The following is a 21,602-nucleotide window of genomic DNA, read 5'->3' as shown; positions in this document are numbered from 1 at the left end:
TCAGCACAATATACAAAACCAACAGGAGGAAAACAAAACCGTGTTTTCTCTCGCAACCATGAAAAGTAAATGAACTACAGAGTTGTGAATGCACACAGGTAATTTCAAGAAATTACTAATGACTACAAAAAAAAGAAACGTAAGTAACTTGGAAGATGAAATTTTTTTTTTAAATGGTCCAGCAATGCTGGACAAGTCTCTGCACACCCCACAGTTACTGGAAATGATGCTTAAAATACTCTGGAGGCTTCTTTTTATCCCTTAATAAGTAAAACTCTTCAGGCCTCTGCTACATACCTTAAGAATACAAGGAATGATGGGACCAACATAGGGAGTGAACTTGTCTCCAAAAGTAATTGGCAGGTAGTTGAACATCATGATATAACCATCTCGTACATGCGGAGCAATATCCACTTTACTGGCAGTAGCTACAATCTCGGGCATAAGTTTCTTCAGCTTTTCTACCCCCAAACCAGCCATAACTTCAGCCAGACCTGGGAAAAAAAAGCAGGAGACAGAGCTGATACAAACAAGAAACAAGCAGCTAATCTGATTTAATAGGAGGAAGTCTGAGTTCAGTATTCAGACACAACTGTCCCTACCTTGAGCAGCACCAGATCGATCCACTGAGCTCTGCTCAAACGTCAGTGTCTCCATCAGCCATGGCAACAAATCCTCAAAGCACGATTCTCCCATACCCTTCACCATGGCTCCCAATGCCTTTGCAGACACTGTACGCACCTAACAAACAAAAGAAACAGAAATTTGCAAAACATCCAGTCAAAGTTACTAAGAGAGATGTGTCAGTCTGATCACAGATCTACAGAAGAAAGGTTAGGACAAAGTCTAACCTAGTGCACCGAAAGACAAACAGTCTTTGTGCAAAAGACTTACTTCAGGTACAGGATCCAACAGAGATGCCTTTAGTCCAGGAGTCACACTGGGTAGGTAAGGAGCCAGATCCTGAAACAAAGAGCCCAAAGAGTAAGAACTAGATTCAAAACCAGAAAGAAACATAAGTGACCTTTATGTAAAGGGCATTCAGCCCCTTTACTTCTACTATTTTTTTTTTTTTTTTTACTTTTACATTTTCAGGCCTTTTTTTTTTTTTTTTTTTTTTTTTTTTAAATAATACTAGCAATCATCCTTAACATCCTGAGAGTTTAATCAGTTGCTTTCACAATCCTGCAAATAAGCACACTGGATTGTTCTGCAAGTCCAAAAAACAACACTAACTCCATGCAGACCACTCAAAACCTTTTTGATGCTCACTCACAACCCAGCACTTCGTATCTAAGGAAAATCCAACACTCTTAACATTTACACAAGGTTTAAAGGTAAAGATTATCAGCACAAAAAGTAAACACAGATCTTTAGCCTACAGTGAGGTTCTATAAATACTTTTCAAACAAATCTTGGACCCATTTGTAAGCAACTGATCTGTTTCACTGGTACCGGTTTTGCTTGTTTGTTAAGGTATTTCTTATATGGTAAAAATTACAAGACCTTTTTGCAGGGATAAATCTGGAAATAACTAGATGACCAAAGCACAAAGCTAACAGTCTTAAGCACCTGAGAACTGTCACTGTCTTTATAGCCATTACCTGTTTATTTACATACATTTCATTAAAGAGGCTGCATGGACTCTAATACTGTCTACCTTAACAGAAAAATCCACAAACCAAATCAATTCTTTCTAGTGCTTGCTCTCTTATCTCCCATACAGTAAATACAGGATACAGTTAGAGAGTGTTTTCAGCGCCACACCTTCTGATCAGTCAGGGAGTACATGTTCCCAATGATCTGGGCAGCCATTTTCCTGGTGTCCGTGGAACGATCCTGAAATGCTCTCTGAACAATTGGCATGATCAGTGCTAAGGATGGAGCGTCAATGAAATGGACAAATTTGGTATCCAGCAGAGTCTGCAGACACTTCTGCGTCTTCCTGGAGGGGTCAGTGAGAGCATCCAACAGAACTGGAGCGATTGCTGAACATTTTTGAAAAGGAGAGAAAATACTTTATTTGTACATAAAACAAAAACACATGTCAAGGTGAGCTGGTGTTCTCTCACAGGATGTTTTAGAACCTTCTAAAGCAAGTGGCAGTACAGGGACAGAGGAAACCCTATTAACGTTAGCAGACAAGTGCTGTTAAACTTTCATGTCATACTTTTCTAGGAGTAGTTTCATTTCTATAGAAGATTGAATTTAGTCCAAAATGTTGTGAACATAAACTTTGCTATTGCAAACCATGGTCATGTCAGGACATAAGAGATGTAGGCAGTTCTTACCCAGGATCTCCGGATTTCTGATGACAGACCCAATCTGCCTGAGCGCTTGCTGACCTGCATTCTGCACCTTCACATGAGAATCTGTCAGCACTTCAGTAAGTTTTGGCACAATATTGGGTAAGCAGGAAGAGAGCTGTTTGGGAGCACAGTACGCCATGGCCCCCAGCAGTTCCACTGATCCTGTGCATGAAGTACACAAAAATAAAGAAAAAAAAAAAACACAAAACAACATACAGAATTAAGAAGAGATATGAGAAGTTGTTCACATTTATCTCAATCTCAAATCTACCAGTTGGAAAACACACAGAATGGCTGAAATGCATTAAGCCACTCTATGACACTTAAAGACACTAACAAAATTTTTTATTTCATTTTTTTGGGGTTTTGGGTTTGGGTTTTTTTTGTAGCAGGGAAAAGAAGTCTGGGAGGAAACTTCCAGCTTCTGGATTACTTCTAAAGAGATGGGGGGTAAAAGTGTCCCTTGAATCTGCTGGGGGAAAAAAGTTGCTCAAATGTGTCAGGGAACTCATTTGTATCTCAAAAGTTGTACTTTATGAGACAATACACTATCACAACCATCTGTAGGGACAAAGGAATAAACATGGGGCATGACAGCAGAGAGAACTGTGGATTACTCTCAATCACATCAGTGAGATACTGGTCCATACCAGCTTTAGTTCTCCAAGATTCTTCTTCCAGAGCTGCAAGAAGTGATGGCAAAACCAGCTTCACTCCATGAGTACTCAAGTTGCTCATCACGGCTTTGGCACAGTCATCTGCAGCCTCCAAGGAGAAGAGAACATTTACAAGCTGTGTCACAAGCATGTTTCTTCCTTCCTCAGAAACTCAGTGAGAACAAAGCCTTCATGTAAAATAGTGTCTAAGTACAACAATGCAGCTAGCCAAGTAGCTCCCAATTAGTGGCCAATGAAATAAGATGCTTTCAGTTATTAAGATCAAATTGTTATATTTGCCTAGTTACAAATAGTATTCATACCCTTTCCATTTTGGATTTCTCTTAACTCTCTGTGTTCTCAGAATTTTAAGGCATCTTACCTCTCGCACGTACTGGTTCCCATCTCCAAAACAAAGCAGCAAGTGAGGTAGCACATGAACCACATAGGGCTCAAAGAGCTTTCCAAGCATGCTGCAGAGCATCTCAAAGGCAAACAGAGCTCCTAAAGAAACAAAAAGGACAGTCAGAAGAAAATACAACTCATTTAAAGGGGCTGGAAAGAGAAGATAAAAATTGCCAAATATCTGTAGATTTTCTCCAAAAGCACTCAAATCTCACAGCTGAAAGTTTCTTCCCTTCTTGCACTTGTGGCTAGTGCTGTGGTGGGGATTTCTGTTGTCAGAAAGGACAAGAAGCTCAGTAGCATTAAAAACATGTAACAGTCCTCTGAGTCCTAGCTTAGGTAAGTAGAAATAAGGACAGGAAATGTCCAGCATCAAAAGGAACAACCAGGCTGCAAGAGCCTCTATGGGCCAGCTGGAGCTGCATACATACCATCTCCCAGGGAGCAGGAGCCCACCCAGCTACACCTGCCTTTGAAAACAGGAGGGATTGGGGGCATGCATATTGCCTAGGACCTCAAAACACTTTTTCCACCACAAGGCAAACAGAGCAATTTTAGGACACTATACACATCAATGGCCTCATGACAGACACTTCCCATTTCTTTCTCTGCAAAAATAAATGTAGACAAACCAAGCACAGGGGTTCAGGTATCATTTGATCTGACCACAGTGGTAGCAGGTGCAAGAGACATACTAAGTATTTGGAGGGAAAAGCTTTTGTCCCTACCCTCACGCCGACGGAAGTTCTTCTTGTCCTGGATAGCATCAGTCAGCGTGGTCATCATCTCCTGCTGCTTGAGAGAGAGGATGCCAAGGCCTTTCACCAGGCCTGCCAGCCCATAAGCCGCACCTTTGCGCTCAGCATACTTATCAGACTCTAAAAGCAGCTGCATTAGCTTCTGTATCATTCCTCCTGCATCCTCCTTAATTGCAGGCACCAGAGGTGGTAAACAGCTTGCCACCGATTCTTGAACCTGTAAAACAATCCACCAGCTATCAGATCACAAAATATTCATCACCAACATTAACACCTGCCTAGACTGCACCCACAATGACAGCTTTCTGTCACTAGAGCCATTTTTCATCTCTCTGACATCCCTAAAAGTATCATAGTGTTCACCTGCCTCTGTGTGGAACCTGAGAACTCCTCCAAGAAGGCACCTACCTGCTGAGATGGTGTGGACAAGGCTGCTATCAGTTTGCCAACAATTGGTTTCACTTTAGGGTCACTCTTGTCCAGATGTTTTGCCAGTGAACCCATCAGAATGACCACGCTTTGCCTGACAGCATCATAACTGGCATCATTAGGAGCATTTTTCAGGAATTCTTCAAACACTGGCAAGAGAGAGTTAACATTGTCCTGAAAAACAAAACCACAAAACTTGCCACTAGAGTCCACTCAGAATGAGATTTGCTATGCTCAGTGGACTTGCTTGTTCTTCTCTGAGCCAACAAACTGAACAATCACACTGTATTTACAGTTCATTTAATGTGTCACATCACATAAAACCTTGTGCCATCCCAACAGGGAACAAATATTTCCTGCTAGAGAAGTTAGCTCTTAAAAATTAGATCCCCCAAACCTGCCAGCATGATGTTCTGCCAGAAGCACTGCAAGCTACTAGGGCAAGACTTCTAAGCCTAAACATCAGTGCCTGCTCTTTTGCTTGCTCCATTTGCAACAGGAGAACAGAAAGATGAAACAAACTTCACATGGCTTTTCTAAGAAACAGAAGGAAAGAATTAATATTATGAAAATACTCCAGTTGCCTTGTGCTTAACAGGAATGCAGAGGCCTGTCCAAAGAGGTGACTGGCACATATGAGGAAATCAGAGGCTGAGTGATTTAGACCCTGCACACCTTGCCCGTCTAGCACTGCTGGAGAAGGGCTAACAGTGAGAATAAGGATGATCCTCAAGTCTCTGCATTACTTCAATTGTTTTCAGTTTAATTAAGCCAATGATCAGCAAGCGTTCATGTTTCGCTTTGCATGAGGCCTGAAAAGGCATTCTCACCTTCCCAGGATTAAAACATCTGTGATCTGATTTTACTTTCATTACTCTAGTTTCATACCATTTTAACTCCAGTTGATTCAGGGCTATTTCTTTTTTATAGCAATGACAGGGAAGAACTACACTTAGTCAACACTAGTCACTAAGAGAACAACTCTGAACACGTGAAAATTCCTACTACATTTTTCAGCTGTTACTTGTAACAGCAACCTCTAAGAAATAAAAAGAAAAAAAAAAAATCTATGGGCTCTAACACAGTATCTACAATTTCATTCCATCTTTTTCCACTGCTAGAGAGAGAAACATTCAGACTTACTTTGCCATGAGTGTTGAGTGTTGAAAGAGCTGCATCTAACATGCACTTCCTGACTTCAGGACTGCGATCGTTCAGAGCATCCGGTACAAAAAACTGAAAGAGGGGCTTCACCTGAGAACTGTCCAGATGCTGTGAGAGCTTGTTAAGGGCCAAAGCTATGCCACACCTGTAAAGATGGGGAGGTTGTGACCTTACTGACTTTTCATAGGATTGGCTTGTGGTCACAATCACATTTGCTACAAGTAGTACATTACAGAATTTGAGAGAGAGAACCGTAATGAAACCGAAGAGCTACGCTGTCCAACCTACGTGCATTTCATTACATAACCCAATGCTGCAGGTTCCCAAAAGGACAACAATCCTTCAGCCATAGAATGACCTTTATCCTGATTAAGCAGTACAGATACTTGGGCCAACAAAGACAGACATCAGGATCACTTCATCTACTGCTGAAATACAGCAGCTTTACAGCAAGACACATCAGCACTACAGAACAGATTAGCTTAAGACAGGTAGCGAACAAGATGATCTCCAATTAAAACTGCACAGGGCATAGGAGCAGACAAAAAGTAATTATCCAAACTGGAATTTGTCCAGTTCATTAAGGCTCGCACTGCTGCCCTTGAAACAATCAATTGCCCATACAGAGGTGGGAATATAGTAAGATAAGACAAAAATCAGACCGTCTGAGAGGGAAAGACTCTCTTCTTATCAGGACATAGATAAGATAGCATGCAATGTTTTGATGGAACTGAGAGCACTTCGGTTTGGCCTGCTCAGCCTGACTGAGGGGCACAAATACTCTCTACCAGAAGGAAGCATAAAACCAGCAAGTGAATACAACTGCATATATTCTGTTCCTTTAACACTGTTTTTTTCTCCAGTGCCTGAACTTCTAAATAGAAGTCTGCAACACCTCATTTCAATGCACACGAAGTGAAGAGGTCAATCTGAAGATGACTGTACCTTGCTTCCCACTGGTCAGGTGGTGATTCAGATATTACCCGTCCCAAAGCATCCAAAACTGGAGGTGGCCTCTGCAAGGAGAAAAGATTTCATCAGAATGCCTTTTCCGAGGACACGCATGCAGTGAATACCGCCTGCGATACCTGCAGTGCCGTTTTGTAATACTGCACAGAGGTACGAAGCCACTAGCAGAAGAGCATGGCAAAAAAAACAAGCAGAGAGCTAGCTTGGACGCAAAAAGATCTAGACTGACCCTGCTCTGCAACAGTCTTCCTGTATACCTAAGGTGTATCTTCTACCTGTACAATGGTGCCATTACTGGCCAGTAACTTGAGGCTAAAGGCATTAAAGTCTGTGATAAGCTCTAACACAGCAACAGTAGGTTTCATGCACATCCTCAAGACAGACAAAAGGAAAAGAGATTAATAAAAGAGTAAAAAATAAAGCACAAGCTTGTGCCTGTCAACCTCCCAGGACAAAAGTACTTACATAGAGCTTCTCCTGGTAAATCTCTGTAAGTTTATCCATGACCTCTGCTGCTTGGTTTTGATACTGAGCTACAGCTCTGGAAAGAGCTTCAGCTCCTGCTTGTCGCACTGCCTCTTCATGGTAGATGACATCTTGGATCAGCAGAGAACAGAGGTCAGGCTGCAGCTCCAGACCCATGGACTCCCACAGCCTGCAGCACACACAAGGAGGTGATGGATCACCCATCAGCACTGCCACATAAGTGTCAGGGTGACGTAAAGCTGCCCTCCACCTGCAGGAGGCAAAGCTCCTGGGCCAGTGGAGGAGGAGATGAGCAGGAGAGGGGTCCCCTTACAATCCAATCAGCCAGGAAGAACCCTTACCTCTCTGCCAATTTCTGAATCTCATCCTCGACATCAAACTTTACTACCCAAAGGCGACGCAACAGATTCAGTCCATTCTTTTCATCACTGTCTGGAGTTGGTAGAACCATTTGTAGTTCCATCAGTCCCTGAATTAGTTTATAGCAGAATCAGTGCAAGGATCTGATTTTAGAAACAGATGCTTTAAAACACTTAAAACTTTTGCTAAGTGAAGCTCTCAGTGGTTGGAAATGTCGAAATACATGTTTGCTCGTGCAGGACACTGCCTGTGCTGCTCATGGACTTCCCGTTGCTAATGGGTGAGATGGTACAACTCAAGAACAGTGCTCCATAGGCAGGTTGCAGAGAGGCAGCTAGGCACTAGGTTGTACTCTGGTGTCTACAGTTGTTTCTGCTTCTAAGCACAGAGAAGCCAGCTCAGGTGAGATAAGCTGAAATTTGTTTCATGGCAAAGAAAACCAAGCATCCTTGGTTTTTTTCCTTTCTATGTTCTCAGAAGTGGCTAAGCCTGAAGCTTTGCAAAAACACTGGGCCCAATACAGACATAAGAATTTTTTGACAGCTTCTCTCTTTAAGACTAAGCTCTATGCAATTGCAAATAGAAGGTGTTAAGCTGTTGTAATTACACCTGTTTTAATAAAACAAAGGTGTGGCTAGATCCAGAGTAATTGTTTTTGCAAGACAAATCTAGCACAAAAAAATTACTGTTCAGTAGCTACTGCCTCCTCCTGCAGACATGCTGCCCGAAGTCTGGCATCACAGCTGAAGACTCTCTTCATCAGTGTTAGAGAAGATTCACTTCCCAAAAGATTAAGAAATTCAACATGACCCTGAATGATTCCCACCTACCCTGAGAGCTGCATCTCGAACATTCATGCACGGAGATTGCAGGGCCTGAAGTAACACATCGATCTCCTCCTGTTCTGCGTAGGCACAGCCATCCTCCCCACTGCTGCTTGTGCACAGGGTGGTCAGTGCATTGGAAGCCAAAACCTAAAATGCCGTGAGGAAAGATTAGAGATTCCACTGCTGACTACTACTTCTGTCAAAGCACGCACAGGGTGGGGGTTGAGTGCTATCACAAGAGAAGAAATTCTCAAAGAACAGTGACAGGAACAAGAACATACAAGTTCAGTCCAACTGTTTGCCTTGTTATTATTGACCTTTCTTCCATCTCATATGTTAGAACAAACACTCAGGGGACCAACTACTAAACTTCTTTGACAGAGCAAGGCCTTAGAGAAGGAATAAAATGTCACCTGTGGAAGACTGAAGAATATGTTTGGTGCAATAAAACCCACAGGGAAAAAAGATGCAGATATTTTATTCCAAGAATACTACAAACATAGGAGATAACTGGTAATGTATCAACAACCAGCCTCAGAGACTTAAATTGGGTGGGTCTATTTCCTTCGTTTATATGCTGATAAAACTCAGGCAGAATCCTGACTGTGGTTATGAAGGCGAGGACCCACCTGTAACCGTGGAGAACCTGTTCCTATCACCCGGGTCAGCAGAACCAGCATGTCCCTCCGGGGCAGCAACTCTGGGCCACTCTGAAAGGTTGAGGGGAGAAAAGGCAGAGGGAGGAGAAAAAGCCTTATGTCTCTTGTGACTACAAAGTACTTTGCCTGTGTATGACACTCCTTATAAAAATCACAATGAAAACCTAAGGCTAGACAGGTACCCAAAACCTGTGACAAACCATCTTACATTGTTAACTCTAACTCGTAGAATTAATCTGCTTTGTCCAGTTTATACATTAGCTGTTTTATCCCATGCCTCATATGAACAACTGTTGAAGGACATCTGACCCCCACCGCTCTCACTAACCTCATCCACAAGCAAAGCCTGGCCATTTGCTGATGATCTCAGCTGAGCATGGACTGTAAGGATCTGCAGAATCTTGACCAGGAACTCCTCCTTGTCTTCGCTGTCATGGGGAGTCTCAATCATAACTGTCTTTAGGAGAGGAAAGACTAAGGAAAATGCTGGAGCTGATAATGGGGCAGCGCCTGCAAAAAGGAAAAATGATCCTGTGAGCACAGTTGATCCTCTCATGTCCTTGTTTTAGAATATTGACTGGTATAAAATATACACCTCGATAGCTCATAATGGATATGGCCAGCTTCAGCCTTATGTGTAAACACACTAAATGACCCTAAGTATTTCTATACCCCTACAAACACCCAGTCTAAAGGACACTGTCCCACACGTATCTGGACTTAGCCCACACAGGCAATGCTTAGCCTGCTGAAAGCAGCACACACAGCCGGCCCCATGTTTAGCCTCTACCACTCGCCCACTTCGCTTAACGGCAGCAACTGTGCGGCTCCAACAGTGACATCTGGCATTTCAATGTTAGGTTAACGGTTGGACTTGATGATCTTAAGGGTCTTTTCCAAACTGAATTATTCTACAAATCTACCTAAATGTTGTTGCTTGCTACATCAGTGAGCTAGATTTCAGTAGTTACTTAAGGAACCCAAATTACGTCCAATGCTTCAACTGTGCTAAAATACACACTGTAAATGAAACTGAAACAATTCAATGGATTAAAGTAGACAGATGGCAAAACTGAGGTTTTGTCTATCTTGGAAATACTTGCAGGCAGTAGGGGACACGACAAAATCAGATCCATCACAAAATCAAAGTTGAAATAAAATCTATTATTTCCAGTGCATTAAGTTTGTGTGCACACTCTGAGAATTAAAATTAATTAAAATGAAAAAAAACGTCAATTTTACCTCTGAGCATAAGGATCCACACAGGGATCTGACAGAATTTAACTAATGCACTTCTAAAGTTCATTTGTCCCAAAGCAGGGGCCTGTTTGCCAGCTACATTCCCTTTAAACACTTCCTACCAACCTAACTAACCCATCATTCCAGTCTCCAGCTGGATTCTTAAGAATGAGGTTCCTCTAATTCTGTTGCATATCTCAACTCCTCTCCCACCTTGAAAAAAATGAAAGCTTTTGGATTCCCATTGTTAAAGATTTTGCTCCTTCCTTCTCACAGGGGCTTGGCTATAGGACATAACAAATACTCCTTCCAGTTAAAATTCAAGTACTAGACATATCGGGAAAACGTTTGCTTTTTACATCCTAGCTGTGCTGTCAGAGAATGCCAGATTTTAAATTTCTAAGATGCAGATGAAGAGCACTGCAGATACAATACTGCAGTATTAGTCAGCTTATGTAGGGCACAGATACTGCAAAAGTAGTTCAAGGAAGAAATATTAAATACCAAACACACTGTCAGCTCCTAACTGTTTAACATGAATAGCTTAGGTAAAACCCCCTCCATTTCTGATGTGGGATTTTTCTCTCTGTTTGCTCAGTATCTGTTTGCTTTTACACCTTTTTTTTTTTAATTACCGGCCAGATATTTTTAGGCTTAAGCAACTGTCCCTCTATATGCAGCAGCAGGAAGAAAGCTTTATCTGACAAGATAAACGTTCTATTAATACAGTAGCTGGTACTGGCCAATAGAAAAAAAAAAAAAAAAAGATTATAAAAGGTTTCTTGGCATTTCAGCAATGCATGATCAATTTTATCATCCACATTATAATGAGGTATGGTCTCTCTTAGGTCTCATGGTAACCTAAGAAACTAACCTCTACTAAATAACATTGCAAGACTACACTCTGAAGAACTTTGAAAACGAGGAAAAACCATTTGGGAATAACAGGACTGGTCCAAGAAAGTGCTATGGAACCTACTGCCTTTCTCCTGCAGAAGTGAAAAAAAACATCAGATATTCTTTTAATTAAGCACTGTAGGAAATCTTGAGGGATGAGGGTTGAAAATACTACTTTCTGGAAATAAGCCTGAAAATGGAGTCAAATGTTAATGAACATGCACTTACTATGGAAATAAATTGCATTGTAGGGACACTGACTTATCACCAAGATGTTCAGCACCGAAGTGGTGCCCAACACATTCAACTGCTGCTACCCAGCTGTGAAGACGACATGTGCCAGTCACGCAACCATGGATAAGGACTGGCAACGGAACAGTAAGAGGAGAACTGAACTACTGGAGTAAGGGACCAAACAGAATCCTACATTTCCTTTAAAAAAATTATAAACCATCTACCACAGCAGCTCTTGATTGAGCTAGATGGTTAACAACTCCGAAGTCTGGATGAACCACCTCTATCATGACAGCACACACCAAATGTTTTAAGACAGCCTAAGCCATCCCTGCCTCCAAAGGACGCAGACCTAGCCTCCCGCTTCTGTACTACGATCTTCAATGTAGTGGTACAAGTACTTGCACAGCCCATTGTGAAGGAAATTCTGGAATTGATCTAGATTAAAACTAACCCAGTGAAAAAGAAAAAAGAAAACAAAAAAATCCACGGAAAAGAGGTTCATTTTAACCCAGATCATATTCTTGCACTCTAAAAAAACTTGGTGCTTGCCTTCGTGTTACAGAGAGGCAAAGAACTGCTTCTACAACTGTGCCAGAATAAAATATTCATGAACTGCAGCACTACACAGCAAACAAGCAGAGGCCACAGGCACTTCACTGCTGAGATCACAGATAACAAGCAATTATTTTGTCTTTCTACTTAGTCTCACTGAATCACTTATGCCAAGTGGTGTTGAAAGGTAGGAACTGTCCTTGGCAAAGGTGAGCCTTAGTTTCACTACCATTATTTCTGTATAAACCATTTTAAGCAAAAATACTATTATTTCACTTCTACATTTACTGTACTTTTAACATCATTTATACTACTACCACTGCAAAAGAAAAAAAAAACCCTTAAGGTTTTTCATGTCTATGTAGACTTACCCAATTAAAAAAAAAAAAAAAAAAAAAAAAAAAAAAACGAAAAGTGAAGCCTCACATATAAAACATTGTGCAAACCACCAAAACTAAAACAGCTCACAGAGTTATTGGGGAGCACGGGGAGGGACAGAGGGATCTACAATACTTTTTACCTGGCTCTCCCTTGCCTGTTCGGCTAGGAATGGTATGGGCATGCAGCAAGCTAACAACTCTGTTCAGAGCAGTAGGCAGCTCTTCTTGACACCAGCATTCATCTAATTCACATTCTGGTTTCATCAGGCGCAACGTCACATGGCTCACTAAAGTACCTGGTATGAAAGAATAAAGACTCCATGAGAGAACTAAACCCAAACATTTCTTCAGAGAAAAACTCCTCAGGAACAGAGACCCAAGAACAGTAATAAAGCTCTGGGCAACAGCCCAGGCTGCAAAAGTGGCACAAAGAAGGACGTCCAGCCCCAAGACTTACAGGGACCAGCCTCCTCCACACACGTGTGAGTTACACACTCACATCCTCCAAACTCTGCACAGGGGAGACAGCCCCACTGAAACAAGCGCTACTGAGAAGTGGTCACAAAGACCAGAAAACTCCTTGTCTTTGGACCCACTCCTATCCAGCAGGAGGATCTCTGGGACATCACAAGTCATCTTCCTAAGCACTGTTCCAGGGTGGTTCTTCCTCTTGGCTGTCTGTGGTAGCAGGCCATGAACCACAGCTTGTGAGAACAAGGATTTTCACCACCCTGACATAAAAACAATGTGCCCTGCCCTTAAACAGAAACTGCAAATACTAACCAAAGGTTTTCAGTCGAGCAGGCATGACACAGGAAGCTAAGGAAAGAAAAGGATCCTTAATCCTTGGAGCAGCCAAAGGTGATTGAAAAAGTGGCAAGAAGGAACTGATGAGACCAGGGATGTACTGAGTTAGACCAGGAGGCTTTCTCTTTATAACAGTGTCCAGGAGTCCTAGGGCTGTTTCCAGCTCATTATCAAGCTGTAAGAGAAACAATTCAAAAGGTTACCCCAAAAATTCCATTGGGGAAAAATCAAACTGTTAAATGTTAAATGTTGTTTCTAATTAAAAAAAACAAAACAAAACAAAACAAAACAAAGAGGTCATCGACAAATGTTCTCTATGCTATTCTGTTTTCCTTTTACCAAAATGACTTGGGTTATAGTAGCTGCAGAGTTGGCAAAAAAGACCATCAAAACTCAAAACTTACCTCCTTCAGCCGTTTTCTTATCTGAGACTCCCTTTCCAGCTGTGCGTGCATCAGCTCCTTCTGCTTGCTAGTCAGTTGCACCTCATCTTTTATTCCTTTCTTCTTCTTTATTTCCTGCAGCAGAGAGCCATGAACATTATTAACCGAGAGGTACTAACACCATCCCTCAATTAGGTAAGAGAAGAAAGTTGGACACACTAGGTGTTTTTGCAATTTACTTTCAGAATAGTACCAAAATATTCTTCCAAGCACACCACTCTTAAGTGAAGACACAAATGAAAATCAGCAGGTTAACGACACTTTAGTGTCCCATTAGCAGCATAACACCAGTTTCTCCCATATTTAAACTGGCCACAAATTATTTAATATCAATGTGAAAGGGTTGTCCAGTTCTTTCTACAGTTGATGGGCATGTCATCTTCCCCAGAGCAAGCAGAAGTCAACCTTTAAGAAAAGAATGCTCCAGTCAACCTGGCATGTTCCCTCCCTTTCACCAAATTCTTCCCCCGACCTACACTCACTGGTCTGGCCAGACTGAACAGAACTGCTGGCTATCTACAAGATGGAAGCACCTATTTAACAACCCTTACTCAAAAAGTTACACGAGATACACTGAACAAGAGATGAAGAGAAAAAACAGATATTACCAACTAGTAAGCACACTCACAAACAAGCAGAATACCTCATAAATTGATACAACTACAGATATAAGAGAAGATAAACCAATACACAGATATAAGAGAAGACAACATTTAGGTATTTAAAGAAGTTCAGAGAATCTTTCTCAACAGTGCACACACATATGCCACAAACCATGCAGCAAAACAGATGAGATAAACTGGTGTCAGAGCCTTCACTACTGGCTTTCCCATTGCCATCAACTCACCTCCTTCAGCTCCAGCTCAATGATTTGTTCCTTGAAGGAATAAGCTTTGTTCTCCCTCTTCATGTTAGCCTTTTTCATACTATCCTGTTGAGCACTGAGAAGTAGAGAAAAGAATCAGCACTGCTCTGGACTAAGATCCTGGCACACAAATCTGGGAACTCCTGTCCAGAAAGAGCATCTGACAAACCCACTCACCCACTGGGTAGATGCCAGAAGCACTCAATCCTGTGGATTGACAGGTGCACAGAGAAAAAGAATCATAAAGTCTTACCTCTGTATTATAGATTTGTCATACAGTTCTCCCTCTGGTGTCCTCATGATGGCAAATTCCTCTCGAGTAACCTGGCACAGAGCTGGATTCTCCATTGATGCTGAGATAGTGCTGATGAGCTGTGGGAGCACTCTACCAGGTGAAAGCAGAGAGAGAGATCCCACTGCATTCATAGATGACTATCAAGAAAACAAAGAAAAAACATTATTATCAGTATTCCTTTAAATTATCTCAAAAAAGTATGCTCTATTGAGGCAATCCACATTATGTTCTAATCCCTAATTCCTTGTTCAGTGGTTACTTGAATCTTACCTAGAATTCTACTCTGTTGCTGGTAGACATTCCTTCCCCCTTAAATCCCAGCTCCTTTTCACCAGGGATGTTATCTTTGAACCTGTCTTCTCCCCACCTTTTAGACAGATCTCCTTCCTTGTAGACCAGTTAGTACTTAACTCCTGCAGAAAACTCTCCTGTTCCAAAGTATCTCCCAAAACTAACACAAGGGAAACAGAAGTTTGTCACCTGGCTCTCCAGAGTGTAGGCAGTGATCCTGGGTAATATGTCATTCAGGTGTTTGGTAATGAAGTCTTTGGGATCTATCTTCATCTTGATGAGGAGGGCTGGCCAAAGACCCGGCTGCACTGCCACTAGCAAGAAGAATAAATGAGCATAATAAATACAAAGCAGACTGCTAATGCAGTGAAACAAGAAGGTAAGATAAAAACCCCATACACTGGCCATGAGAGTGGTCTTATCCGTTCACTTACCTACAGATGGATGATGGCTCACCAGCAGCAGCTCCAGTGCCAGGTTTTCTGGCTCAAAGGAATCCACATCAAGCCCTGCCACGCTTGAGATGACACAGAGTGCCTCATGAAGGACACGGGGAGGAATGTATGTCTTTCCTAGCTCCGACAGCTCTCCCGACTCCATCACCAGGACCTCATGAGGCAGAACCTGAGTGGACAACTTGTCATTAACACATCACACCAAGCCTTCCTGAGCCCTGAGCACACTTCCCCACAGAAACACCATACTGAATACAATCAGCTCCCTCTGTCAGTACCAACAACCTTGAGTTTTCAGAGAAAAGAAGCGATAAAGGATAAAAGTGGTACCAAAGCACAGAGATGACAGTGACAGAAAAGGAGTATACTAGAGTTGGCAAGCTGGGGTAAAATAAAACTAAACTGATCATTTTTTTCAAAGAGGACTTTGGAAAAGGCTGAACCAGCTGGCTGGGAACAGTATGCCCAACTTCTGCAGTCTAATTTTACCCAGTATCTTTTCAAAAATACTTTATTCAGCCCATACCTGTGACACAGGAAGACTACTTACAAGGTCCCAGCCTTGGTACCCAGTTAATGCAACTAATCTATTACACAACTTTGACTTGGTGCTGGCTTAGCAGCATGCCCAATAATTCACTCATTGCCCAATAATAGCACTCATTGTTTCGTTTTTTAATTTTCTTTTTATTTTTTATAATAGTTGCTACTAAAGTATTTATATTACATTTGTTTGAAATAGGCAGTGTGAGCTATACACCAGGGCCAAAGAACTAAGATATCAAGAAAGGAACGAAGTACTTGGTCTTCCAGCAGGGATTAGTTTGTGTTAAAATAATGGAAGGACATGGAAAACTGCAGCTTCCTCCCCAGATAATTTTGAATAATGTGCCTTCTGTGTATACAGGGAAGACTAGGCACACCACAGACACCAATACAGCAATATGCAGTAATCAGCTGTGGCGGTGGCACTCTAGGGGATCATCTGGAACTGAATCATCTTCACTATTAACAGCAAATCTAGGTAGAGAGGTGATTGGCAGCATACAAACAACTGGCTTAGCAGAGACTAGGCTTCTTGACTACTCACCTTATGAGAACTGAGAATCACTTTCAGCTCCTCCAAGAGCCCATAGGCCAATTTGTACCCTCCCAGAGAAGACAAGAGCTTCTTAACTGTTTGATGGGCCTGTCTTCGAACATGCCAAGTCCGACTCAGCAGTACTGCAACAAGGGCACGGTGATACTGCCTGAAAACAGACAAAGAGGTTTAGCAAGGGAGGCAGCTCTGCAAACCAACTGGACACAAAAGCACAAAGAGTTCAACATTCTGTGCAAAACCCCAAGCCCACCCTCTCCACTGCCCACATTAACAGTCAGGGATCAGACACAGATTGGTGGCAGCAAGTGCACTCTACGTACTGAACTTTACTTTCAGGCAGCCGTTGTGCATGATCCAAGAAAAGGCGCTCTGTCAGCTGCAGGACTGTACACATCGCTGAGAGAAAAGACAAAATATTTAAAATAGCGTGAGATTTCATATGGAAACAGATTTTTTTTTACCTGAAAGCAAGCAGGACACATTAAAACAGCCTGCATGATCTTCTCAGTGAAGCTAGGGACAAATCCAGCTCAGATCTGCCAAGACTGGAAACAGAACCATGATTTCATAAAAATGTTGTTAGTTGGATCCCAGAAGAATTTTCCAGACCACTACATGTGACCAATTTTTGTCTAAGTCAACAGATCAAACCAAACAAGCACCATGCTCACTGCATCAATACTGTTAATTCCCGAGCCCTGCCGAAATGTCTTCAGTAACAATAAAATGTATACTGAATTCACACACAAGTGCATAATGCTATCTGAATAGTAGCCCTGGTATTTTACCTCATACCATCTTCTGGGGTGGGTTACAACCCATATTAAATATGGTACAGGGGACTTTCAACATTCAAGTCATCTCATAGTTCGGTTGTGTTAAGCATTTCAGCTGGATGGTTTTGCTTAAATAACCAATAATAAATCATGACAATATTTGCTCTCACCATTAGTTTTTGTATCTAACGTTCTAAGGGAGCAATATAAAATTCTCCAAATCGCACTGTTTCAGGATATTTGCAGACTTGGGAAGGAAAATGAATGGACATAAACCTTGCCTTCAGGAAACAGGGATCACAGGAAGCAAAGGAGAAATTATATTACTTCCCATTTAGAAAACTTTACCTCTTCAAAGCTTTTTACAAAAGATAAATGAATTCATTTCAGAGAAACTATTAATGAACTTACTTTCAAAACTTTCTCTTTAAAATGTAGTCAGTAGTGTTTTGTGTTGGGGACATTCTATTAATTTTTTTTTTTTAAATTAATCTTTAAACACAAGAGAACAAAACAGAGCATTGAGATACTAATTTATAACTCAATTGATTTCCTGTTATTACTCTTCCCCTACATATCTTAAGATTTTCATCTACGTATTTTCTTCTCCAGCCTTATTTTACATTTTCCCCATCCTATTCTTCATTTTAGGCATCTCCACATCCCTCAGATTGGTTGCAACTACTTACTTACAAACTGGAACACCACACAGACACATTTTGTATTGGAAAGACTTTTACAGAATATACAAATTTGGAATTATAAATGTTTGACAATTCAGGTTCATTAACAAATTAATCAATTGTCAAGCTTTGACTACAACTAGTCTAGATGTACTTCTGAAAGAGTACGCTGTTCATTTTAATCTGAAACTGGATCCTCCAAGGATCATAGAACAGGGCTAACAGAAACATTAGCTCTTATAAGCACTAAGTAATGGAGTTAAACATCAAATGGATATAAAATAACTGACAATTTACCTTCCTCTGAAGCAGACTGCAAGAACTTCTCAGATGTAAAAATTTGTTTTTTCTCATCCAGAATCAGCTGCCAGAAACCACTCAGCTTAGACTCTGACAGGAAAAGAATAGATGTCTATCAAGGATGTTTCAAAATAAGTCAGAACTCACCAGCATACATAAAATACAGTAGAATTCCGTCTCCTGAAATCACTCAAGTTACTTCTAGCTTTACTTGTCTTCAGTTGTAAAGCCTCTCATCTCTCTCATTCAGAACTATAAGCATGACCAGAAAACACCTGATGACAAAATTATATTTCTCCGACTTAGGTGTGTGAAATGTAAAGTCTGTTTCATCTTAATCTTTCATAAGGCAAGCCTTCCTAAAAATGAAGGAAAGGAGGGAAGTGGTGTGTTGCTTTTGATAGACAGAACACACCTGGATTTTATATCCTAGCAGATGTATGAACTCAGACAGTCCTAGTAACATCCTCTAATGGAAGACAGAATTCCAGTCCTCATGCTTTCCAAAGATAGTTTGTAAAAATACTATCCAAATAACAAGCAGGTAATACTTTTAATGCACCAGTCAAGTCCTAGCATGGAAGGTCTGGGTGAACATCTTCTGTCCGAATAAAGAGGAATATTACCCTAAGTGAATGGAAACTGGAATTTGCAAAGCCACGGAAGAGCAAGGATTATTCACTGACATAACTGAGAGAGACGGGAAAAAATCTTTCCCTGATTTACAAAGAGCAATTATTATCTGTGCAGAAACAATACACAGATTAAGGAACAGTATCTCAAGCACATTCTCAAGGAAGAGGTGTTAACTGTCAGAACCTGTGTATACTGGATTCTACTAGATGTTTTGTGACCTTACCTGTTTGTCCCTCAATTACAGACATCCTGCAGATCAACAAAGCTGCAGCAACTCCTTCAGTTACCATGGGAACTTGAGTACTTTGAGATGCTGCTTTTTCTACAGTCTGGATCAGCATTGGCAGCAAGTCCATTCCCTGTAATAATGTGTCACCTGAGGAGAGAGAGACAAGTTACAAAACAGCACAGTCCTTCACACTGTACACCACAAGGGTATCAATGGTTCTTCTGTTGTCATGAGACAAGGAAATGAACCAGACACCTACTGGGAAGCCTCTGAATCTCCCAGAGCATTTGCAACCACTACTATCATTAAACAATTAAAAGCTAGACGATAACCACTTTAGTCCTTTCCTCACAGATGGAACAGTCCCATCTCAGTATGAGATTGCATTCATGGGATGCAAAAGAAAATTCAGTTAAATTAAACGAATTGGTTCAAATCACAGGAAGTCTGACTTCAAAGATTATGATTCCCTAAGAGAGGGAAGGTAAATTCCTAGCAAGACACAACTATCTGTTCCACTTCAAACATTCACAAGTCAGAGAATCCCACTGATCTGTGACCCTCACTTTCACAGAAACTGAGCTAGGTGTTCCTGGTATTTCCAAAAGCAACATCTCACACATAATACTGAAAAAGAAAACAAAAGACCTTGTGATTTTCTATATTAAGTACTCACAAGCAGTGTTTTAACCACAAATTCCAAAGACTTAGAGTCTCTATTCTCTTTATGTCCCAGTTCAATGCTTCATTGGGTGGTCAAAGCAATGGTAGTCATTGTTTCAGTGGTAAATTATTTTAGAATATAAGTATCTTGAGCCTTGATCCCCATCCCCTGAGCAGCTGCACATATCCCACAAGTAACCCCCTTGCCTGTATCAAGCATGAGCAACTTCAGGTTTGCCATATTGATGTCCCTGAAAGGACCACCACCCTGTGATATCTAAATTGGTTTTAGAGTGCTTTTTTCAGCCCTGGCACAGTACAGAAATGGTATGGTAGCTACCATAGAAAGATGTAGAATTACAGTTTCACTCACATCCATATTGAGAAAGTGATTGTACCTATACAATACACTGAGTTACTGATCTCTTAAACAAATGTATACCATCTTTTTGATTCACATTGCATCAACAAGGGAGATCTCACACACAGGCATCAGACTGATGGCCTATTGACCCGTGGATGACATGCTGAAGTCAAAGGGGATAGGACCAACAGATGCAAATCTCAAAAGGATCACCTAAAGTTTAGAATTTCTTAAGATCTTCATTTAAAACACAATCATTTTTTTGAAAAGCCAAAGCCACAGACCAGGATCTCTATGTGCTGGGTGCTATATAAAATAAAATATGCTTCCTGAGCTAGAAACCTTACAATTTAAATGTAAGACAACAATAAAGCAATCAAAAATTACTTCTGGGGTATACGAAAGACAGCACAATGGGCAATGATACTAGTTATACAAGAAGACAAACCATCTTTATAAACTTGAAGGCAAAAGCATTTAAGGAGAAACACCAAGGAGGTCAGTGAACAGGTATCACCTTACAAAATATTCCTTAATCCACACATCTATTGATTTATATCAGGAAGTACAAAAGTTGATTACTCCACCCTTAAGCCACACAGTCAAGAGAATTATTAATAGCTGCACAGTTTTACCTTTGAAAGAGGCTAGCATGGACTGCAGGTAGGCATGTCTCACAGCTGAAGTAGAGGTTTTCAGGCTGAAGGCTTTCTTTAGCCATTCTACCAGCTTCTTCGGAACTTCTGTGGTGAACCGAACACACCAAAGAGCCAGGACAGAGACCGCATGAACCAACGTGCCTTCATGGACTAGGAAGTAACACAGAGCTCATGTCAGTACAGCAATTGCACAAAACACAGGAACACAAAACAGACAGCAGGTAACAACAGCAGGAGGAGGCAGGCAAAGAATGCGTGTGCTTCTAATGGACGCAGCACTGACTCCATGGGGTTTCTCATCAAAACAGAGCAACAGATTTTGTAACGCAACAGGCAAGAATCTGAATTTATCCTGAATAACAAGCCCTATGAAAATCCTGCTCAAGATGAAAACAGCTTAGCAAACCCAGAACAAAGGCAAGAGGTCTCACCTTCTTGTTGGAGGAAAGGGATGAAAAGCTCAGCCACTGTTCCAGTCAGAGCTTGGCTAGAAGATCCAGAAACCACATGGTGACTAAGGCTTCCAATCCCTGAAAGGACAGAATTCTCTCATTAGTTCCCAAACTACCATTACTTTCTGCAAAGTCTAAAAACAATCAAGAAAGACCCTTCACTTTTCAATCCTTGCACAGACATCTCGTCACTACATCTGGATGTCACATCCACCAGGTACCAACACTGAAGGACCTCTCTCTTCATTTTTACCC

General features: G+C 41.3%; 1 protein-coding gene across 2 annotated transcripts in view; it reads right to left on the bottom strand.

Moving 5' to 3' along the window:
* Positions 1–21,602, bottom strand: part of GCN1 (GCN1 activator of EIF2AK4) — a 43,116-nt gene that overhangs the window by 13,174 nt on the left and 8,340 nt on the right. For both annotated transcript variants that reach the window (XM_033001384.2, XM_042805157.1), the window contains exons 13-41: positions 21,327–21,425; positions 20,872–21,045; positions 19,204–19,356; positions 18,342–18,434; positions 16,906–16,981; positions 16,574–16,733; positions 15,463–15,652; positions 15,218–15,342; positions 14,696–14,874; positions 14,425–14,518; positions 13,539–13,652; positions 13,111–13,309; positions 12,468–12,623; positions 9,351–9,532; positions 8,993–9,073; positions 8,367–8,510; positions 7,518–7,645; positions 7,156–7,345; positions 6,667–6,737; positions 5,701–5,866; positions 4,537–4,731; positions 4,099–4,345; positions 3,348–3,469; positions 2,960–3,074; positions 2,292–2,471; positions 1,768–1,988; positions 895–963; positions 603–741; positions 298–494 (exon numbers count right to left, since the gene is read on the bottom strand). In XM_033001384.2, the coding sequence (XP_032857275.2) occupies positions 298–494; positions 603–741; positions 895–963; positions 1,768–1,988; positions 2,292–2,471; positions 2,960–3,074; positions 3,348–3,469; positions 4,099–4,345; positions 4,537–4,731; positions 5,701–5,866; positions 6,667–6,737; positions 7,156–7,345; positions 7,518–7,645; positions 8,367–8,510; positions 8,993–9,073; positions 9,351–9,532; positions 12,468–12,623; positions 13,111–13,309; positions 13,539–13,652; positions 14,425–14,518; positions 14,696–14,874; positions 15,218–15,342; positions 15,463–15,652; positions 16,574–16,733; positions 16,906–16,981; positions 18,342–18,434; positions 19,204–19,356; positions 20,872–21,045; positions 21,327–21,425 (4,259 nt within the window). The remainder of the gene's footprint in view (positions 1–297; positions 495–602; positions 742–894; positions 964–1,767; positions 1,989–2,291; positions 2,472–2,959; positions 3,075–3,347; positions 3,470–4,098; positions 4,346–4,536; positions 4,732–5,700; positions 5,867–6,666; positions 6,738–7,155; positions 7,346–7,517; positions 7,646–8,366; positions 8,511–8,992; positions 9,074–9,350; positions 9,533–12,467; positions 12,624–13,110; positions 13,310–13,538; positions 13,653–14,424; positions 14,519–14,695; positions 14,875–15,217; positions 15,343–15,462; positions 15,653–16,573; positions 16,734–16,905; positions 16,982–18,341; positions 18,435–19,203; positions 19,357–20,871; positions 21,046–21,326; positions 21,426–21,602) is intronic.

Source organism: Tyto alba, unplaced genomic scaffold (assembly GCF_018691265.1).
Source record: "Tyto alba isolate M040663 unplaced genomic scaffold, T.alba_DEE_v4.0 Super-Scaffold_44, whole genome shotgun sequence".
NCBI lineage: Eukaryota > Metazoa > Chordata > Aves > Strigiformes > Tytonidae > Tyto > Tyto alba.
This window is presented reverse-complemented; position numbering and strand designations above follow the sequence as displayed.